A 21,824-nucleotide genomic window follows, 5' to 3' on the forward strand; every position below is an offset into this window, starting at 1 on the left:
TCAAAGGGGCCTAGTTAGGATAAGTCTCCCTCACCAGGTACTAATACCTCTAGAGTGCTGGACTCAAGCACTAAAGAAGTAGCAAGGTTTTATACTGCATGGTTTTAAGAGTGGACAAGTCATAATCTGCAAGGTAGTTTGGTTTTGGTGGTGTTGGTGCTGGGGAGGGAGCATTTACAGTTCTGCTCACTTCTTGCAGTCTGGATGTTTTTGTTAGTCCCTGCATTTTGCCAAACATGGATAATGCAGCCTCCTTAGATAGTAGTAGTGGAGGACTGCTTTTGTGCTCTTCCTTGGGTAAGCAAAGGAAAACAGAACACTATTAAAGTGGAACAGAAAGATCTTCCTAGTGAAAAGCTTCTGAACCTAAATCTGCCTCATCATAGTAAGTATCTACCTGAAAGGTGAGGTGGGCCTTGTCACAAAATAGGAAACGTGGTTTGCAGTGATGCACCCAGCGCTGCGGCTAAAGATGATGCCTGTGAAGTATCAAGGAGGGAATTGTTACAATGGCATAAGACCAGTAAACGCTTCACTACAGACATCCAGTAAGGATCACAGCCCAGTCCTGTTGGTTTGCATAAGGTTGTCAGCTTTTGTCAAATAACAAACAGCCTTGTGTGGAAGGAGAATTACCATTCTGGAGGGAATAACACCCACCATCAATTATAGTAATAGTTTTACAGTCTCTGTTAGCTAAAACAATTACTTTTCTCTCCGGTTTCCTTCAGCTTCAGAGATATAAACCATGCATTCCAGAACTAACAGCACCGAAAGCCCAACCAGACCAAAGCTGAGCCAGCCGAGGGTGAAAGACCACCACAAAGAAGAGGTTGGTTACAGTGGGAGAGGAAACGCACAAACACAGCAGAAAGAGAAGGACGATGTAGCCCGAGCCAGCACCATCCTGAGAAGTCCAAAGGCAGAGAAAAAACAAAAAAGTTCTGTCAAGAAAAGAGAGGATCTCTCTCGTGATGACTTGCTATTTCTTCTCAGCGTCCTTGAGGGTGAATTACAGGTAATGTATTGTCCTGCTTTATATTCCAAATTAAAAGACACTCCACCCTCCATTCCCATTATCCCCTCTACCACAAACATATGCTGCTTTTATGTTAAGAAAACACCTTACACAGTCTGATACAGGACAAATATGAACTGCAGCATACAAAAACACCCCAAAATTATAGCTATTATAGCTACCAGACAGGAAACATGTAACAAGTAACTCTCAAAGCAGACAACTCATCAAACTTTCTAGCTGTGCTGCCCCATTCTAAGTATCTAGAATACAAAGTATTTGTCATAGTATGGTTGATATGGAGAACATATTACAGACCTTTAAGATATTTCACTTAATTATGTCTTATCCTCCTACTCCCATGAAGCCATGAGCTTTACTCCCTATGAAACAGTATGTGCCACTTCACAAGAAGTAACTCATTTAAGAGTATTGTAACACTTTTGGCTAGAAAAATCAAAATGGCCATTTTATTTCCCATAATACAAAGCAAAAGTGTTACATGCTACTTAACCCACAAGTTACTGGATTTTAAGAGTGAGCATTTTTCTACCTAGAAAATGAACCATCTGTTAAGTGGTAAATGACGCTTAACCTGGTCAAACATCATTTCAGGAAGTGGGAACCAGATTTCCAGTGAGAAGGGAAAATATTTCTGTGGCGAGCTTATTACACAGAAGCAGTGACTTTTTAAAACTACTCCCAGGCACTGAAAAAAGCAGCCTGGCCAAATTGGCCTAAATGGGTGTAGCACACGGTGTCAGAGTTTATTACCTAGACAGTACCTGGGTAGTTCTATTCTTAAAGTGTGTATGTTTATATAATAATACAGACATGCTGAACTGAACACACATGTGATATGAATATTTAATAGCTGCACCAAAAAAAAAAAAAAAAAATCAAGGCAAACTTCTACAGAACAATTCCCATGTTTGCAAAACATTTCCCTCCTGCCCACTTGGCCTTTCTTAATTTAGGTTAAAGTTCAGATATCACACATTTTTATATATTTATTTATATTATACACACACTCTTCATTACATGCGCATCATATATATATATATATATATATATATATACACACACACATACACACACACACTTCAATTATTAAGGTTTAAAGCTGGAATAGGGAAATGAGAAACTGGCAAACAATGAGCCTGACATGAACATTTTAAATCACATCTGAAATGTAAAAGGAAGCAGCAATATGAACGAAAAAGATAAGAAGTCATCTTTTATCCCTTATTTTCCACCTCCTGTACTGCCAAGTCAAATCACTGAAGATCAGCTGTCAATCCAATCATAACTAAGTTTCTAATTTAGATATCATTCCTTTCCAAGTTCCAGAACATTCAAGGTGTATGAAGACCACTCTTCTATTTTTTTCTGCTAAGGATTAGAAATAGACTATTTTCTATTTTAATATTTGTTTAAACAGTCATAAATGGGGACACAGAAGTCTTCCAGCCAAAAGGAGTCAGACTAGAAGTGTTACCCTCCCCTGGTATATTCTTCTCTCTGATTTCCTTCCTTCCTATCCTATCCTTCTAGGATTAGCACATACTTGTTTTTAACTGAGATGATTGCAGGGCACAGATGTTTGAGACAGTTCATGTAGTTTGTACCACTGCAATAGAGGCAGTGGGGCAACCTTCACCACCAGAGGATGTGGAGTGGGGGGAAAAAACCCAAGAGGGACACATCTGTTGTAGGTTTAAACTACAGAAGTCATCTACACCCAAAATATACAGAATATACAACACTTTCAGGTTTCAAGAAACATCCCACCATACTGCACTAACAAGTCAATTTCTAATACCACAAGATGTACTTTGCCCTGAAACTTTTTCTTGTGAATGCTATACATTAGTCCAGAAACAGCAAAACATTTACTTCATTAAAGAAGTACTTAAGCTTTGATGAAGGGTCTGAAGATCTCGGAGTTTATGTTGAACTGACAAAATACAAAGACCAATACTTCCCTCATGCTTTTCAACTGTCTTCACATTACTGAATGTTTTGGAGCACTTTACACACACAGTGTTATTTTAGAAGTTTTTCAGTTTTCTTAAAAACAGAAGCAGAGAGCTAACCTGTAAATACAGAAACACAGTTTAACAAGATAAAGCCTTAATTTGTGTTTCTGCAGGCTCAAGATGAAGTTATAGGAGTACTTAAGGCTGAAAAAATTGATTTAGCTTTGCTTGAAGCACAATACGGCTTTGTTACTCCCAAGAAGGTGTTAGAGGCACTCCAGCGAGACGCTATTCAAACAAAGGTTGAGCAATGGCAAGAAGATGTCTATGAAAAGCCTATGGGAGAGGTAAGAATGAGTAATTGATATTTAACCATTGTTCCCACCAAATTCAACAGAAAACTTTACCCACTGCTGGGGAAGGAGGCAAAAGAGCTCTAAATCTGGAACGGAACATGAGTGTAAGTGAGACGAGAACAAAGTCCAGGGTCCAGCTGGGACCTGAATCTGGTGATCCTCACTTATACTGCAGACTGGGAGCTTTACACATCGACAGACGTGATTTTGTCCAATTCAAACCATCTTATTTTTCTTTTTTTTCCCCTTCTGTTATCCACATTCCCAGCCCATACAAGCAGAAGCCTCACCAGTCCCCACTTGTCTCATGGAGGCCCATCTTACCAGTGGCTGCAGAGGCCCATTCAGTAGCAATGACACAGCTGTGCACCTCTGCATATCCCTGCTCCTATTAATTCAGGAGCAGTCATGGGGATACCTGCTTGGTCTGAAGAGTTACCATAATGAGCTGGCATTAGAAACTTCATCCAGGCAGAAATCTAATATTCTCACACTATACCTAAGTAACCTTTAGTTTAATTACACTGCAGCAGCAGCTGCCATACTTTCTGAACAATGTTATCTGATTTATTTCTGTAAAGCAAATCACTGGATATTAAAACACCTTGACATCAGATTGTGGTTTTTTTTATCCCAGGTAGTTCTCTCCAATTCAGATAAACATTTTTTAACATACTGCTCAGTATAGATAAACATCACAAAATAAAAGCAGAAAATATGAATAAAAGTCTTCTATCAAGTGTTTTCTATGTTTTTTCAACATAAATGTACCTAAAGACACAGAGATCATTCCAGACAAAACTATGTCAGGCAAAAGGTCAACTCAGCTCTCATTTCAGAAGCTCAAAGGTTAAAATCTCTGGTTATAATCTGAAACAGATAAAGTTCACCTGTGAAGCTTAATTTATTTTAGAACATTGTGCTAATATGTCACAGAAACTTTGAGCACAAATGGAAATGATTTGAAGAGAAGTCCAAAACAGTGTGAAAACATAAGCTCAGTCTGTTACTTTACGTAAGTTTATACACTCTTTCCTTCTTACATTTAATGGCAGAGAAATAATTTCTAGCACCACTGGATTTGGCAATTTCAAAAGGCAAAAGTAAACACCTGAGAGCAACTGAAAGGGTAGAAGGACCACTGCCACTTCTTGGTCTTGGTAAACTAAAGAGTTCTGTAATAGGCAGGCATTCCACAATTTCAGTTCCAAAATCACCCTGAATTATGTCAGAGATCCATTTTGTTGTTTTTCTGTTTTTTTTTTTTTCTTTTTTTAAAACACATATAAAGACCAAAGGAGAGGTGGAACCAGCCACAAAGTTCAGGAACAGACCATTTAAATTCTCCCCTTTGCTACTAGGACAACGTACCTTTGTATCTTCATGTGCATCTCACCCTTGAGAGTTTTGCCTGGTAGCTCTGAACACAGAGAATCTTCCCAAAACTCAAGTGAAATTACAATTAATTTCACAAGGCCTTGGTAAGATTTCCAGTCCTTTAACATTCTCTCACAAGTCTCTTATCTATTCTAAACATAAAGTTTTTTGGCAAATTTGATTAAGAATGTAGTGGGAAAATTTGGTGACTGGACAATTTTACTCTTGGGAACAAGATTCATAGGTGAAGAAATGTAGAAAGCAGCATTAATACATCTTCCTCTGCAAAACCTGAGAAGTGTGACAGACCAAAACCATTTCTTCTTTGGCCATGAGGAGATAGTAATTTTTTTTTTAAACAGTTTTTTTCAATCAAACTTGCTCTACAGCTATTTCTTTCTGCAACCTAAAAAATGTCAGATAAGATTATTGTTAGCACTCATATTTGAGGGCCATAAAAGAAATTAGACTTTTATTTTGGTTTTGTTTCTGATTCAAAGGCCTGAAAAGGTTTTCCATTTCTGTGTGGTTTATAAATTTAGAAGTAGTCAGTTTTTGTGAAAAAAATCTGTCTTCATATCAATCTCCACTTCTCTTGAATAGACAATGAAGAGTATTCAACATTCTAGTAAATGCAGAATAACAATAGAAAAATAATTTTCCCTGATTCAAAAATAAACAATGTTTTTTAAAGGAATCAAAAAAAAATCAGAGATAGTGATGTAGGAAAAGAGAGGTAAAGATGAAGACACTGCAGAATTTGTGGTGTCTTTTTCTCTTCTCTTCATGGCATCAGAAAGCAGATTCTGGTTTCTAACTTTCCCAATAATATAGCTAAAGATAAAAAAAGAAAAAAAGAAGCCTCACTATTTGAAATAGAATGAACCTCCTACCACTTTGAGAGCTCCTCTAAAAGAAGTGAAATGAGAGGAAAGCCTGTGTTTTTCATCCATCAAGGATAATTAAAAATAGAATCCATTTTTGAAATCTCACTGCCGATCATCCTGGGGAAAGATGCACCCTCATCAGTATTTTAAAAAAGTCTATCCAATTTGTCCTCAAATCATCTGGTAAGTGTTGGTCAAAACTTTCCAAGGAAACTTGCCCTCCACAGCTGTAGGGCAGGAATAAGTCAGTCAAAGGAAGAGACTAAAACAGCAGTGCTAACAAGGGGGCATTCAGGAGAAGACCACCAATGCATCTGCATGGAAATTTGGCTCAGCTAAGGTTGGAAATGGCAAGGGAAGAAGTGCTCCCAAAATCTCTGGTAATCCTGAACTCAGGATCATACATTTATAAACAATGACTGTGAGGACATTATTAACAGGAATAATATTACACTGAACTTAGGATAAAAAAATGTAACTACCCTGGATTTTCTTCTAGCACACCACCAAACACAAAACTATCTAAAAAGAGAAAGATGAACAGTTCAGTTCTGATGTAATGGGTATGAGATACACCATCCTAGTTTGACTTCAGTCAAGAGTTAGTGGCAAAATGTAGCTAAACTATTAAATTCATGTGAATTTTTAGCTTGCTCAACTATTCACAGTTACATAAGGCTATGCCTCTGATTTTCCATTGTATTGTACAGCGCGTTCAAGTATTAATTCCAGCAAAAAGCCCATATGGTTACCAAGAACAAAACAACAAATCACTTAATTAAGATTTTATCACTTTAATTTTCAACAGAAGACATTTATACTGCTGCTTATTAGTCCTCTGTGGTTTTTAGCTAAGAACTGTGTAGGCTGAGTAAACTTGTGTGCATGCATATAAGTGGGTATTTCTGCATGGGCAGATCTAGCATTTGGCCAGAGCAATCTGAAGAACCAGGGGCTGTTGGAGACGCTTCTGTGTGAGGATCTCACACCAGCAGGGGTTCACATGACTTCTCTCTCTTCTCTGCTGGAGACGTGGGAGTTAGCCACAAGATCTCACGGAAAATGCAAGAGTCAAATTTGCTCCCAAGGGAGGTGCCCTTATCTTGCAGAGGCCACATCATTTTCTCAACAAACCACACGGAAGTGCAGTAACCCAGTCCCAGGCTCTGCTCTGTATGGTCAGGCAGGGAGGAAAAGGTGTGCTGCACAGGGACACACAAGTGTCACAAGGCCAAATGCCCATTCCTGTGACAAATCTCTCACGCAGATCTCAAGCATGTGCATTAACTGGGGTATAGGATTGCTGTCTCTCCAATTCTCTCCTTGGCGAGCCACCTGTACCAGGAGACAGTCCTAGCACTTCTTCCCTTCCCCCCGAGCTCACAATCTCCACCTTGTTGCCAGCCACAACAGCCAAATGCTCACAGTACAAATTATTTGACAACATGCTTAAAAGAAACAGAAATGTATCTTCTACTCCCAGCCACAGGAGAAAACTGCAACATGCAAACTGCTTTAACACAGCAGCTTATACTTTTCTCTTACTCTTTGATGTGAGCAGGTCTCCCCAAGACACTACTCTTCTTTTTCCCATCTAAAAATCTTTGTTCCAACTCCCTGCCTTGAATACACATCTCACCCACCCTGAACACCAGCTTGTAATCCAAACTGCTGTAATCTCAACAGTGACAAATGTGCTACTGTGAAGTGCAAAGTATGAAGAGCTGCAAAAGAGCACCCTGGAATTAATAACTTTTATTTCTGCATATATGCTGCTTAGATTACTGCTTGAATTAACCTCTTGTAGCCATTCAACAAGTACTCTGAAGCAAACAAAATATATAGAACATATAAAACCCTTCTGGTAGGTCTCACATCCTTTACCAAACAGTGCAAGAAGCAGGACTTTTTTATACTTGGTTATGTTGCTTGGCTGATGACTAACCCTGATCTCAATCAAGCATTTACATGCTCAGAATCAGGATCATCAGAAATGTCAGTGCTTTCTTATGACAGCAATTTACATCTGCTCCTCAGATTTTTACATATACTTTTTCAAAGTGGCGGTCCAATCCACATAAATGCCTTCACTTTCTTAACCCCACCCATGGAGCCTGCCTGACCTCACACTGAGGGCTGAGACCAGCAGGCACTCCTGCAAAGCTGATGCCCAGTTCATATCAATTAAAGCAAAACAGAGCCATAGTTACAAGCAGCACTGCATCAGAACTTTGTCAAAAATCAGGAGCATCAGGAACTTTGTCAAAAATCAAAAAGCCAGATTACTTTCTGACAACACTGTATATTCACCTGACAGCATCATCTTTAAAAAGACAAGGATTAGAAACTTAGGTGATGGCACTTCATGCATCTGTAATACCTGTTCCAAAAACCCTTCTGAAAACTTGGGGGTGGGGTGGGGGGGAAGGCTGATAACACATCTTTCTGGTAAGTTAAAAGCTAAACAAAATATTTCAATTTTTAAAATTTCCACTCCTGATAAAATAAGGGAGAGTGTGAAGAAATTAAAATGGACAGTTTTCCTCAACCTGACCTTTTAAGGCAAACCAGTTTTCAACTCCTTTAAAAGATATAGAAAGCACAGCCAAAAGATTCCTCTATAAGGCTACTCCTGCTTACTAGGAGAGATTGCATATGCAAGTGTTTAGGTAAGAAACGGTTTTCCAAGGGACGTCCTGCTTCAGGATCATGATTCCAGAAGGTAGTCACCTTGCTAGGGTAAAGCATACAAATGACCAGTGAACAAGGTAAAAAACCCTTAATCATCTGCTGTAAGAGCACCACAAAGTAGCAGCAAAACAAATAATCACAGATTTCTTTGCATTTCTTGATCATGCATGAAACAAGCTCATCTATGTTACAACAGAAAAGACTCTCTAATGCCATAAGTACAAAGTGCAGAAAGTTTTAAAAAATGGTTCACATTTTTGTTGGAAAATTTTGGACTCAAACCATCTTCAAAGCCTTGTCAATAGCTCTTTTTTCTTCATTCACAGCAGTGTCAACAAAAGGTTAACAATTATTTAGGAGGAACATAAGAGAATATATGTAGATTTAAAAGAAGCTGAGATAAGCAGGGGTAAACTTGGAAACCTAAGCAGAAATTGATGATATCCTCACTCATTCAAGAAAGTCATATTTAGGCATTCCAGCTCTCTCTGTCATCATTTCTATTGGCCAAACTGTGAATAAACATGAGGAAAAGATAATTAATCATACTCCCTGGAATTAGATTGTCCAAAATGAGCAGTGGCCCTAAGAATCTGAAACCCCACTGTTTCTTGTGGCACATAGAATTCCTTGTGGGGGAAACATCAGAGAACCAGAACCAGCTTTGCTTCCCACACTGCCCATTTGTGAATTCTTTCCTATTAATAGAGTGAAACACTACAATCAGATCGACCTACTGGAATAGACTGTGGTTAGAAGGAGGCATTGGGCTGTGAGCTCAAAATTTCTCTGTTCCAAAAAGGACACAAGGATTCCTATGTTGAGGATTCCACCTGATGAGGGAGGCAGTCTCTGAAGGGGAACAAGCAGGGAACAAAGTTGGTCACAAATACAGACTCGTCCCAGATCTTTTGATGGCCTCCAGTGATCCTCCCTGAAACTTCAGCTAGATCAGTAATGCCCAAGGAAGAAAACCACTCATGGTTTCATACACACACTTGCACAACTCAGTCACATACTGAACTCAAAATTGTAACAGAATCTTCAGAATCACAGTTTTCTCTAAGTTTATGGAGTTATTTTAACAGCATCAGTTTAGTGAACAGTAGTGGAAATACTGCTGTGGTTTAGAAAAATTAAAAATTATTGCCAAAAGATAAAATAGATTATTTATATTAAAATATCACTATATAGTAATATTAAGAAAAATTGAAATTATTTTTACTGTAAGGATGGTCAGGCATTGGAATGAGCTGCCCAAGGATGTGGTGGAGCCACCGTCCTTGAAAATGTTCAAGAAATGACTGGGCATGGCACTTAGTGCTATGGTTTAGTTGGCATGATGGTCTTCGGTCAAAAATTAGAATCAATGATCTTGGAAGTCTTTTCCAACCTTAATGATTCTCTGATCAGGCATTAAGCAGAAATCCTTGAGGAAAGGAGGGGAATTTTATGCTCAAACTGTGCTCTAAAGGTGCCATCTGAAAAAGACCTCAACAACACGCGCAATCTGAGGAACGTAACAGGAAATGCCACTATTAAAAAGAAATACTTCTAACTATTAAAAAATTCAGCACTTACTTATTCCAGAAACGCAGAGCTATGCTCAGAGTAAGCACAAGAGACAGGATTGTTTTGCACTCTTGGCACAACCATGCATTTATTGTGAAACCAGAAAACTGCTTTTTGATCTACCTCTACCTTAAAAAAGCAATTAAATGCTCTTATTTCCTAAGCAGCTATAAGTGAAGCAGCTATTTCTACTCAACCAAAAGTCAGTCATCCACTGTGTGAAGCATTGGACAATGCTTCTTCTGACAAGCCATCTGGTTCTCTACCACAGTGATCAATGACAAAAGCACAACCCTGGGAACAGTAACTGTTAATTAGGTAAAAAAAAGTTGAGGATCACTTGTGGGAGGAGGAGGAAAGGAAGTTGACTGAGGGTCTTGAAAAACAGTACCTTATATTTTCTAATATTTTGGGGGTTAGACTGACAGAATTAAACTGATACCTGATGACCTTGCTACTAGGCTTATTATTATTATTATTATTATTATTATTATTATTATTATTATTATTATTATATTTTTAAGCTGCTCTCAAAATTCTTTTAATAATGAAAGCCCAAGAAAACAAAAGTTTAAAAATACTTCAGGAGTCTTTCCCTTCTTTTTGCAGCTTGATAAAGTTGTAGAGAAACAGAAAGAAGTTCACAGAAGAATGCTGGAACAACTTCTAATGGTGGAAAAAGCACACAGACAGACACTGCATGAACTAGAGGAAGAGAAGAGGAAGCACAGCAAATACATGGAAAAAAGCGATGAGTTTACAAACTTGCTGGAACAAGAATGTGAAAGGTAAGGTTATCTCTTACCATAGTACTAAGAAATATGCACAATTTAACATTACATCTAAGGATCTTTCTGCTTTATTTTGCATCCACTAAAAATCAGATATATTTGTGGAATTGTATTTTGAGAGTTCAGCTGGGAAAACATAACTAATGACTTCTAACAAACAATTATGTCCACGTCTCCTTCAGCCAGCAAGGTAGATCAAACAGTTGGCATATTCTTCAGCACTGTTGCGGAATGCCAAGGATGTTACACTGCAAAGAATTGAGGTAGACAAGCAGATGTATGATATTATAACCAACAGGAAGCAGGTGAACCTTTCAGTGTGTTTTAGAAGCTTGATACACTCTACAGTATGTAAGGAACAGAACATGTCATCAGACATGAAGCCTTTCATGGCAGAAGAAAAAGTCATGAGGAAAAGTAGATATTTGGACAAAACATAGAAATACATAGCAAGAAAGCAAAGGCAGAGGATAATGTCCAGAAAGCTTTGAAAGTAAGAATGATAAAGGTCTCATATCAGGGTTGGCATTAAACCCATAAAAACAGCTTTATTTTTTAAGAGTAACCTAAAAGTGCCACAGCTTGTTTAAGCACAGTGTTTACAGTTTCAATACCAATTCTCAGAAGAATTAAGAATTTCATTTCATTTACTGTCTTTAAAGAAGCCACTTTATACTGTGCCTTCTTTGAATCTGCAATAAAACTGAACACATCCTAAGGAAAAAAAATATCAAAGAACATTTCCTATTCCCTGTATAGCTAGCCCAGAAGATAGGAGAATATTGTCTCAGTTTCCTTTCGTTTAGGAACAGATGGAAATCTTTGGGTGTGAGAACGTCAAGCCTATTCTAAACTCACATTATGCACAGATAATTCTTCCTCTGCTTGGCCTGTGTAACATCATGTCCTACGTATTCTGGCAGCGTTCACCCCGTGTGCTGCACCTCTCTACTGCACGTCGATCAAAGGCAGCACACGGCCGGATTTACAGCTCGCAGCTACAGAGGCTGGGGAAGAAAATGCTTTGCTCCTCAGAAAAGTGTGTACAGATGTAGGCAAGCATAGGCACACAGAGAAAAGCACATACTAGGAACTCCTCTTGGGAATCATCATCAATCAGGAACCAAACCCTGAGACCAAGGGAAGTTTTCATCTCTGCTGTCTTCTCCTCAAAATATGACATATTCATCTCTTAGAGGCAGAGCTAGACAACTCCATTTGCCAAGAGTGGCAAAATGTTACATCAGACAATGTGCCCACACTGTGAAAGCTGCACACAGAGAAAGCCTAAGCACTGGAGTAATTATTTTTTTTAAAAAAAAAAACCAGGACAGACACTGGATTAAAACTCTCTTCCCTGCCCTTCTCTATATCCCTCTATCCCTTCCCCTCTGCCCCACCTCTGTTCCCATTCCCAAGAAGACTGTAAAGCATTTACCACTATTGTCTGCTACTTTTAGTCAAGCTGCCTGGAAAATGGTGGGAAGGGGGAATGCTGAGGCGCTTAAAGAGCCCTTGGAGGATATAATAATAGCTTTCAGATTAAGTATCTTTTTTTTTTTTTTTTGAGGATGTATTTTATGTGGAAAACCTTAAGGGGGTGTGATGTCACTTACTGAGCTGATTCCAAATTGTTTGCCAAGTAATGTCACCATCAAGATCTCCATACAGTTGCCTGCCATAACAGAAAAAAAAAAAAGAAAAGAAAAACCCAACAAAAAACCCACAACCAAAAAACACTCACCAATTTAAGACACAGTTCGTCCCTACGTGAGCCTGCCTGACATGGCAAAGTGACCTTTTCTTCCACTTGAAAATTCTCACTCCAATTTGCATTTTCTCAAACGCAAACTTTGCATTTGGATTAAGAACAAATAGGACTCTAGAAAAAGTTTCACACATAAAGCAATGACATGAATTTTTGCTTACCCCCAATACAAGTAAAAAAAAAAAAAAGCAGGAAGTATTCACCAATGAACTTACGTTTCTTTTTTAGCCAGAAGCAATATCCTCTTCTATATGATGGATATATAGCATTCCAAACACTATTTCAGGTTCAAAGCAAAATCCCTGACTTTCAATTAGCCAAAGATGTGCCTTGCTTTTATCAGAGCAAGACTACAGTATATGCTCAAGGAATACTTGGAGGATATACAATGTATACAAGCCAAAGAAGGTACATGTGACTGTGATCAAAAGGAAAAAAACTTAGATCCTATGAGACAGTGATGCTGAGATTCTGAAAAATACTTCTTATGGCAAGATTAAAGAAATCATTAGTTAGATCCAAGTATACAAACTCTTCTGGATATATCTTCAAATAAGGCAGAAAGAAAGCACTTCCTTTCTCTTACCTGTGTGCTCAGGAAAACAGAACTGAAGAATTTTTACATGAAAATTTTAGGGATCAATTTATCAAATGATCATGTTTTACATCAACTAGACAACCCTTCATCTCTACAGACTTTGTACTGCCTTATGCCCTTCATTGATGGCACCTCTCATTGAAAGAGTTAATGTTTGGATTGTGCAAAATGTAAGAGTCTTCAGTGACTCAGTAAAAGCTCGTCACTTTAATGATTCAAGAATCTGACTTTACAGTAAGGCAACAAGACTGTCCTCAGCAATTATATATTGTCAGATTTGGGAGGTAAGCTCACGACAGGATGAGTGAAAACTTTTTAGATATGAGAACCAGATTAGCATTCAGTGTTAACCCTTCAGGCAATTTAAGTATTTTTCTTGTTGCCAGCGAAAAACTGATCCTCCATAGTCTTGCTGTAGTTCAGAGACAAAGACTGATCTTCTAAGTGAACAGTCTCATTCCTTACAACATTTACCAGCAAACAAAGAATAAAACTATGCTACTGTCATTGTAGTGATTCATGTTCAGTCACACTTTTAAAGCATGGAGCCACAAATGAGCCACAAGCCTGACAAACTCCTAGCATGTAAGGAAAAGGTCTGTGGAGAGAAAGAGGCCAATGGACAACTGGATAGGTCTTTCCTGCACTTCAACATGAATGATTCTCTGTGTGTGCATGCAGACCAGACAGGAACACCAAGACAAACAACCTGTGCATGGTAGTGTAGCAGACCAAGTCAACTAGAGGACAGAAGGGAAAAATTGGACGTATTGTTGAAACTTAACAGCAGCACCTAAGTTCAGAGAAATGTAAGAAATAATAAATCCCGACACTGGATACACAGACAACTAGGTGCACCTCAAGAATCATACCATAGAAGCTACTGGCCTTGTTTAGAAGCTCTTGCATTTCCTGGGGTTGGAAGATGGAGAGCAGAATTAAGCACTATGAAGAATACTTCAGATTCTAATTCAGAGTCCACTGTATCTTCCCGAGAATGTATGCATTTGTCCAAAATCACTCATCCACATTCCATATTTTTGCAGCACAGTTAAATAATACTTTCTATCCCACACAAAAAAAAAGAAAGAAACAAAAGAGCAAAATAGTAGAATGTTTAGCACTTACACAGTCCTTTTCCACTGCATATCTCAAGGAGCTTTAAATATTATTTAAGCACAGCTATTACCCATTTTCCATTTACTGAAAGGAAATGAAGGTATGAGGAAAATAAATCTATCGCAGGTACCTGAGAGTTGAACTGGATGAAAGGAAGAAATGTCCCAATGTATAGGTGTGTTCCACCTTCAAACTTTCTATATTCTATAGACTCTCAACTATTCAAAGGGTAAAGCTTTATTATGAAGATACACCTGTTAAGAGGTCAATGTTATTCAAGAGGACGGGGGAAAAAAAGGAGTTTGCTAATAAGCAATGTAAATTCATTTTTAAAGGTAGTTATGATAAAGTTAGCTCACAGAATTCAAATATTAGCACAAAACTCTGCAGTTTGGTATAGAAGGAATTGATAAGATCTTAACGTTAAGGATCATCTACTATATGAGGGTCTTTTTCCATGAATCTCACATCTGTAGTCTGTTTCATCTAACAAAACACTACAAAACACTGCTTTTTGCTCCAATTGCTGCCACCCCCAATGTCAGTCAGTTAATAGAACAACCTATTGAATGATACAGGTTGCAAATGGTCTCTGGAGGTCTCCAGCCCAACCTGCTGAGTGCAGGGCTAACTTCACAGGCAAAGCAGGTTGCTCAGATCCTTGTCCAGCTGAGTACTGAAGACCCCCAAGGTAATTGTGCTGGCTGCCTGGGCTCCTGATGCAAACTCAGGCATCCTCACCAAATGACCTGCTCCCTCAGTTTCATTGTAGGCATCATTGTGGTCTGGCTTCCATGTTCAACCAAAACTGCTGTTAATAAAAGCTTAATAGTATCTCTTCTTCTGGCAAAGCTCTGAACTTAATCCATCTTCACTTTCTCTGATAATTTGGTTGCCTTGGGGACAAATGAGCGTTCAGCACTTCCTTGCCATCTTACCCACACCTCCAGCTTGGGCTCATTTCTCTGTGTGTTCCACAGGGTACTCTGAGTTGGAAACTTACCATTGTCTATCTCTGCTCTGTTCATAGCACTCCACAGATCTTATTTTTAATGTCTTTTTTTCATCCATTCACACTCTGTACTTCTCCTCACAGAAATTCAAAGTCAGGCATCATCTCTATGATGATGACTCAAGGGTACTCCAGCCATCACCAAAACAACAAGTCTCACCATATGAGCAACCTGTCCTCATTCCCAGCTTCATGAGAACAGAAGAGAATCAGACTTTTATCCCTCAGCCCTTGCCTTTGTCCTTCCAATTCTCTAATATCTCCTTTCTTAAAACTGGGGTAACTGCTTGTCACTCAGCCTGCTGTACCTAGACACATTTTCACCTGAGCCTTGCTACATTTAAGTCTCACAAATTCTTGTTCATAGCACCTCCAAGACAAATAAATATTAAAAACCAAAGGAACAAGCAAGCCAAACACATGCACCCAAAGAAGCCAAACATATCTTTCTGTACTTCCAAATAATTAAATCATTATCCAGGCCCTCACTTAAAAAATACTTTTTGATCATTTCCACATTAGCTATTTCAGCCTTCTCTGTATCTTCCTTGGATGTACACTCAGTACTGAATTAAGGCTACAGTTCTTCAAGAGAACTCTAGCCTTAATTCAGTATAGACCTTCTTATGCGCTAATGCAATGTTATTACATAGACTAAACATCACACTAGAACTGTACCAAAATTAAATGAGATTACAAGACTGCTCAGGATTTGAGTTGGTAAGAAAGGTAATTTCACGAAACTGAGAGTTCTAGGCAAAGTGTTTTGGGTTTATTTTAAAGTGTCAGATGAAAGTAAATGCTACTCACAGTAGATCAAGTAAGCAGTGCCTGAAATTCAGGACAGGGTATCAGGGAAAGAAGGAACCATTTTAACTAAAAGGTGAAGTGTATTAGTTGCCAACATAACATTGCTATACTTTAATTCAAACACATTTACACATTGGAATAATGATATTTTCTATCTCCAGCTCTGAAAAATTCAATATTCTAGAAGAATGAGTAAAATTAATATTTGCTATTTTTCTTAATAAAGCAAATTAAATATTATAAGAAGCAGGACTTTATCTCTGCAGAGAGCTGCAGTAAAAATAAACACTGTCAACTTATTTATTCTACACGTGTTACCAGCGGTTTTTAATTTCATGCACACTGAACTATTGTTGTAGATTGCATTGTACTCAAATGCAATCATTTCCTTTTAGCTTTCTGGCAATGAGTTATATGTATTACATATGCTGGAGACTATGTCTTGCAAGTTGTGAAATGGATGCCAGATCTGTGTACATTTGACCTTTTTCATGGGTATCTTGTGTTCTGTAGGTGAATAAGAAAGACCCACCACAACATTAGCATTCTTATTCTACAGTACACTCCAGTGGGACAGTCCCACTAATAACACCACTGAGGCACAAAGAGAGACTCGAGGAAGTGATGTACACAGATTAATTACCTCATGCTCATATGTGGAAAACTATGTACTGTTGCACTACATAACTTTCAACAGATGTTGTGAAATCGAATCTTTGTCACAATTCAAGGATTTGAAGATGCTTACAACAGCCTTTGTGCATGATGAAAGATAAAAATACTTTATATTAGAGCAAATAAATAGAATTTAGGGTTAAGATCCCAAAACTGTCAAACAAGGTCACATTATGTTTTTTTCAATGCAAAATTCCAAGAATAAATACAAACAGAAAGAGGGCTCAGTGTTAATGTAACTGAGAAATTGTCTCTAGATCGGTGGTGCAATTCAAAATTATTCCATCTACTGTCATTAGCAAGGACATGTGAAATCTAGATGACAAACATTTCTCACGCAACTCCACTGACACTGGTGGAATGACACAGACAAATAGACTCATATTTAGATATTTTTTAAATTCTGGGCATGCAACATGTCTGTTCACTGTTTCAGGCCCACTATCACTTTTAGCAACCATTGCACACTTTGGGAGGATGGGGAGGGCACAATGAATAACCTTAGCCAAAGGACATTCTCCTACACTGCTACCCTCTTTCCCCTCATGTGTGGGAAAGAGATTCTCATTGCCCTTCTTGCAAAAGGACATAACTGTGAAAGGGACAACTGTGGAAAGCCACCCTTTACCACCATGGTGGTGGCCCTGGTCAGCACTTTTAACCCTCATGTCAGAACTCAAAGGGAAGGATGACCTTTCTAAGCTGGCAAGTCTCAGCATATTTATGGCTCTTGTAAATCAACACCTAAGCAGTGACCAGCATGGGCGATGAAGCACAGGCCAAATATGCTCATGGGGAGGCACTGCCCTCAGTAATGGGGCACTTGCTCCAGTCACCAATTTCCATTTCCAAATAAGACTGAGGGCACCACTCCATGTGTGGCACAGCACAACAAGTCTAATCATAAGCAACAATAGAGGCAGATGACTGTACCAAGACCTGTGACCAAAAAAAGACAGGGTGCACTTCTGATTCATTGCAGGGTGGGGCTGTGAGAGAGGGAGAAACTGGCACAGGATTTTGTAACTGTAACTTTGAAAAGCAAACACACAACATCAGACAGACAGAAAAATGCCTAAATCATTCTCTAAGACAGAAAACTTGACAATCTCATAATTTTCCAAAAAAAGCCACTGCTATGGGAAAAGATGTACTCCTGTTTGAATGTGGAGGAGGAGAAATCTCAATGAAGTTAAGATCTTTCTAGTGGCAGAAAAATTTAAGCGACTTACATGTGCTATAATTAGTTTCATATCTTAAAAACAGGCAGGAGAAAATGGCCATGAGAATTCAGAATGCAGGTCACACTTCAGTTACCAAGACTTGTGATCTAAACTCAACCAAGTTTCCCATGGCATGCTGTGAGCTTCAATGCATTTATGCCGAGCTAGAAAACCTCTGAGTATTATATACACACATATGAGAGAACCATGCATGGGAGACTGCAGCAATTTAAGAAAAATGTCTCAGCCTCAGTCTCTGTGCTGAGACAGTAATTTTAAACAGAATAAATAAAAAGATCAGAAGCACTAATCTGTTAAGAGCAGAGATTACTTGAAAAAATTGCTAAAAATAAACACCAAAATCTTCTCCCATGGCAATTTTGATTTTCATGTACGTACATTATTTTGCTACTTGAGCTTGAAACACACATTTTAGAGCCTTTCAGAAAAACACCACGCACTGGGACAAGGCAACACAACCTGTTTAGAGTCTGAAGATCAAGAGTGTGAACACATTGAAAAACTATGTTCAATATTCTTTCTACTAAGAAGATTGGAAAAAAGCCACAGAAATTATCTAAAAGTTTGGTACTTTTCTATTCATTCACTAATTCATTCTCTTTAACAGCGCAATACAGTACTTCCTCTACTGAAAGATGCTAGATATTTGGCTAAGACTGAAAAAGAACCCTAAGTACCCATTTTGGTAACAGAGAAATCCATAGCAGATAAAACCCTAGGAGGAGAGTTGGAGTGGGCTGCAGTAATGTCTGCTGCTTCAGAATGATTTTAAATGGAGAACTGCCTACTCTCTTTCTGTGGTAAGTCTCAGCTGCACACCCCTTGGGATAAAATCTGACACAATGGCCCTTGTGAGGTGCAACTTGAAGAAACTCCACCAGTCCCTTCATGCTCCCACAGAAAAGTTTATGATGGGAAACATGGCTGGTAAAAGCTGAAGCTTGTACAGACATTCTGACAAGGGAAGGCTCCAGCACTAGACTCCTGAACCATAACTTGATCATCAACAACAGCAACAAGCAGATAAAAAACCCAACTCAACAGTCATGATTACTACTGAAAGATGTTACATGAAGTATTCTGCCATAGAAAATTTTTATTCCTCTCCCCTCCCCAAAATAGGAAGTCCAAAAGGGAGAACACTGAAATTACTCAGTTAACTGATTTATGTCTGCCAGATTTGGGCTAGCAACAGATAAGGTAACAGATTCTGCCTTTGTGTTGTAGAAGGGAAACTCACTGAATCCAGAAACATGATTGTTTTCAAATGTGTACATGAGCTTGATGAGATATACCTTGCACAAGTCTGCTCTCATTCTCTGACCAAGATCCACTGAGCATCTTCAGCAGAGACAGCATCCAACTTAAGGCACTGCAAAAGCACACCACTAAAGCTGCTCTTTGCCTTACTTACTTCCTTGCCAATACTTTCCAAGTCACACATTTTGCTTGAAATTACATGAGCTGATTAAAACCCTGCAATTTAAAATAGAGCTCGTCACTTTTAAAAGCAGTCAAGGTCTTTGACTTTTATACCCTACATGGAAATTCCTTAACCTCCTCACTTTGATTCATTCACAGCATCTTCAAGTCACTGGGGAAAGACACATGCCCCACAAACATTATCAGGTACTAATAGGTACTAATCCCTGTTTTTCTTGAACTACTCTTCCATCTCAGTAAACTGTAAAGTTTACCGTCTCACCTGCACTTCCTTACATATGATGATAGCCTCCATCCTCCTCATAGTCTGAACAAAAGCAGAGAACTTTGTGGAAAAGGAAATAAAACCTAGCAGAAATAGGGACCATGCACCTCCTCTCCCTTCACTCTGATTTGTCTGCCAAAAATGTCAGGGTTATCAGGAAATTCTGAGCACTGTAAACCTTATTCTGATATATAAATTTACTACTATTAAAAAGACTTTTAGGAATGTTCAAATCCTACAATTTGCGTTTAAGTAATCAGGAAATTGGGACATCATTTATTAAATGTTTAGATAAGATTTCACATGTTTCTCATTTCAAAATTTCATCTTGCATCCAACTGAAGAACTGAAAAGCAAGACCCTGAAATCCTAAAATTCTCCCTTTTTTTTCAACAGTCTTGCCAGCTGAACTCTGGATGTCTTTGTGTTCTGTCAGACAGGAGAATGAGTCAGTCTGTCCCTAACTGGCTTTCTAAAAGGGAAATTGAGAAGTTTGACGACATATTTGGATAAACACACTCACTGGATAAAGTTACTTAACTTTTTATATCTCTAAGTTTGCTCTAAACCTCCAAAATCCTTATAGGCTAGATTTAAGTATAGCAAATAAAAACTATAGGTTATAAATAAAGTTAATGAAAACCACTCTATTAAAACTCCAAGGACCTTGTAAGCATGCTCATCAAAGCTTATCAAAGCTTCACCACAGTAATACAGCACCACACCCATAAATCCATGTTATTAATTGCTATTCATCCCCACCTGTTATTGAAATATCAACCCAATATAGATTGCCTTTGGTTCAGAATCCAGTTTTCTCATGGTCTGTGAACACAATGTAGCAGCCAACACTAGCTCTGAATGAAGAAGCAGTGAGTAAAGTCAGAGTTTACACAGTTCAATTCTCCTGAAAAGACAATGAAAACTGCTGTGATCATCTGTATGCGCTTTAGGTCTCCCTGAGTGTAGCATTTGGCCTAGAAATAAAGGATGATTGACATACACAGAACTGAACCTACAGAAGGACACAAATGCTGAGCTGATTTAGCTTCCTAAACCCTCACTTTACCAGAGGGTAAGGAGGTTTGTAATACCACTTTGGAATGCATAATTTCTTGCAATAGCAAATATCCAACAGCATGGTATGTAACTCAATAGTTTTATTAAAGGAACATATCTTACAGATTCAAGATCCTGATCTCTGTGAATTCCCATCTTCTTTAGCTCTGTATTAACTTCAGATGCCAAGTAAGAAAAGCAGGCATTCCAATACAAAGAAAGAAAAGAAGGCATTCCAAAGAGAGCTTTTACTAGTTGCACAACATAAAACACTATTTTACATGAATCAGCCTGTTTTCCACATATGTTTACAAGGATTATCAAATTTTAAGATTAGTTTGGTCTAAATTTCTTGTCTGCAACCAATCTTAAAATTCAGCTAATTCCATATAATATCAGATTTCACTGACAGAATTTCATTAAAGTCTTTTGTTTAATGGTCACTTATGCAAAGATCTGAGTCTCAGAACAGTACACACAACCTTGCCCTGGGGTATTCTGATTACTAAATGCAAGGACAGGTGGTTTTATGATACACAGCAGATATCCAGAGAATTTCTTGGAGAAAACGAAGCTATTCATGATAAAAATAACAACATATGAAATAATTTTCAAAGTGCTTGGAGAAAAAAATTAGCTTTTAGCCACCTGACAACAAGACTGTCTCCATGGCTACATCTTTGAAATAGCTCTAGTACCAAAGCACAGGTTCTGGCATACAGTCATATTTCATAAAGTAGCTGAGAAAATGATGCAGAAAGAAAGAATTCAGTTTTATTAGACTGTGGAAGATTTTTGGAATAGGATGCACAACAAAAACCCCAGAAATGGGCTACTGGTATTTAAGCTTAAAATAAGGATGAAGACTATTTAAACTTAACAGAAAGCTGGCAGATGCAAGCACAGTTCAGGATGACACACCAATTAGAGATGCAATCATTAAAACTCTGTATTCTTGGAAATAAAGCATTTAAGTACCTAATGAAATTTGACAGGAAATAGCAAAGCTCTATCTAACCAAAGAGCATTTCAAACAAGCAGAATTAAAAAAAAAACAACCCTACAAACCAAACAGTTAAAGAACAAGGGTGCAAGGGCTCCTATGCAATTTCAAGAATCCAAATTAGTCTGTCCAGTTGTAAATGTGGCCATGGATAGAA

The 21,824-nt window shown here is 38.2% G+C and overlaps 2 protein-coding genes across 8 annotated transcripts in view; one reads left to right on the forward strand and one right to left on the reverse strand.

Annotated features, from left to right (window-relative positions):
- Window positions 1–21,824, reverse strand: part of CMSS1 (cms1 ribosomal small subunit homolog) — a 223,453-nt gene that overhangs the window by 142,020 nt on the left and 59,609 nt on the right. The window lies entirely within an intron of this gene.
- The window catches only part of FILIP1L (filamin A interacting protein 1 like), a 190,918-nt gene that overhangs the window by 109,138 nt on the left and 59,956 nt on the right, over window positions 1–21,824 (forward strand). For all 4 annotated transcript variants that reach the window (XR_005256483.1, XM_038133379.1, XM_038133406.1 and 1 more), the window contains 3 exons: window positions 732–1,018; window positions 3,171–3,344; window positions 10,490–10,668. Coding sequence is in view for 3 of the 4 variants with exons in the window: in XM_038133379.1 (XP_037989307.1) it covers window positions 749–1,018; window positions 3,171–3,344; window positions 10,490–10,668 (623 nt within the window). In the remaining variant the exon portion in view is untranslated. The remainder of the gene's footprint in view (window positions 1–731; window positions 1,019–3,170; window positions 3,345–10,489; window positions 10,669–21,824) is intronic.

The sequence above is a fragment of the Motacilla alba genome, chromosome 1 (assembly GCF_015832195.1).
Source record: "Motacilla alba alba isolate MOTALB_02 chromosome 1, Motacilla_alba_V1.0_pri, whole genome shotgun sequence".
NCBI classification, from domain to species: Eukaryota; Metazoa; Chordata; class Aves; order Passeriformes; family Motacillidae; genus Motacilla; species Motacilla alba.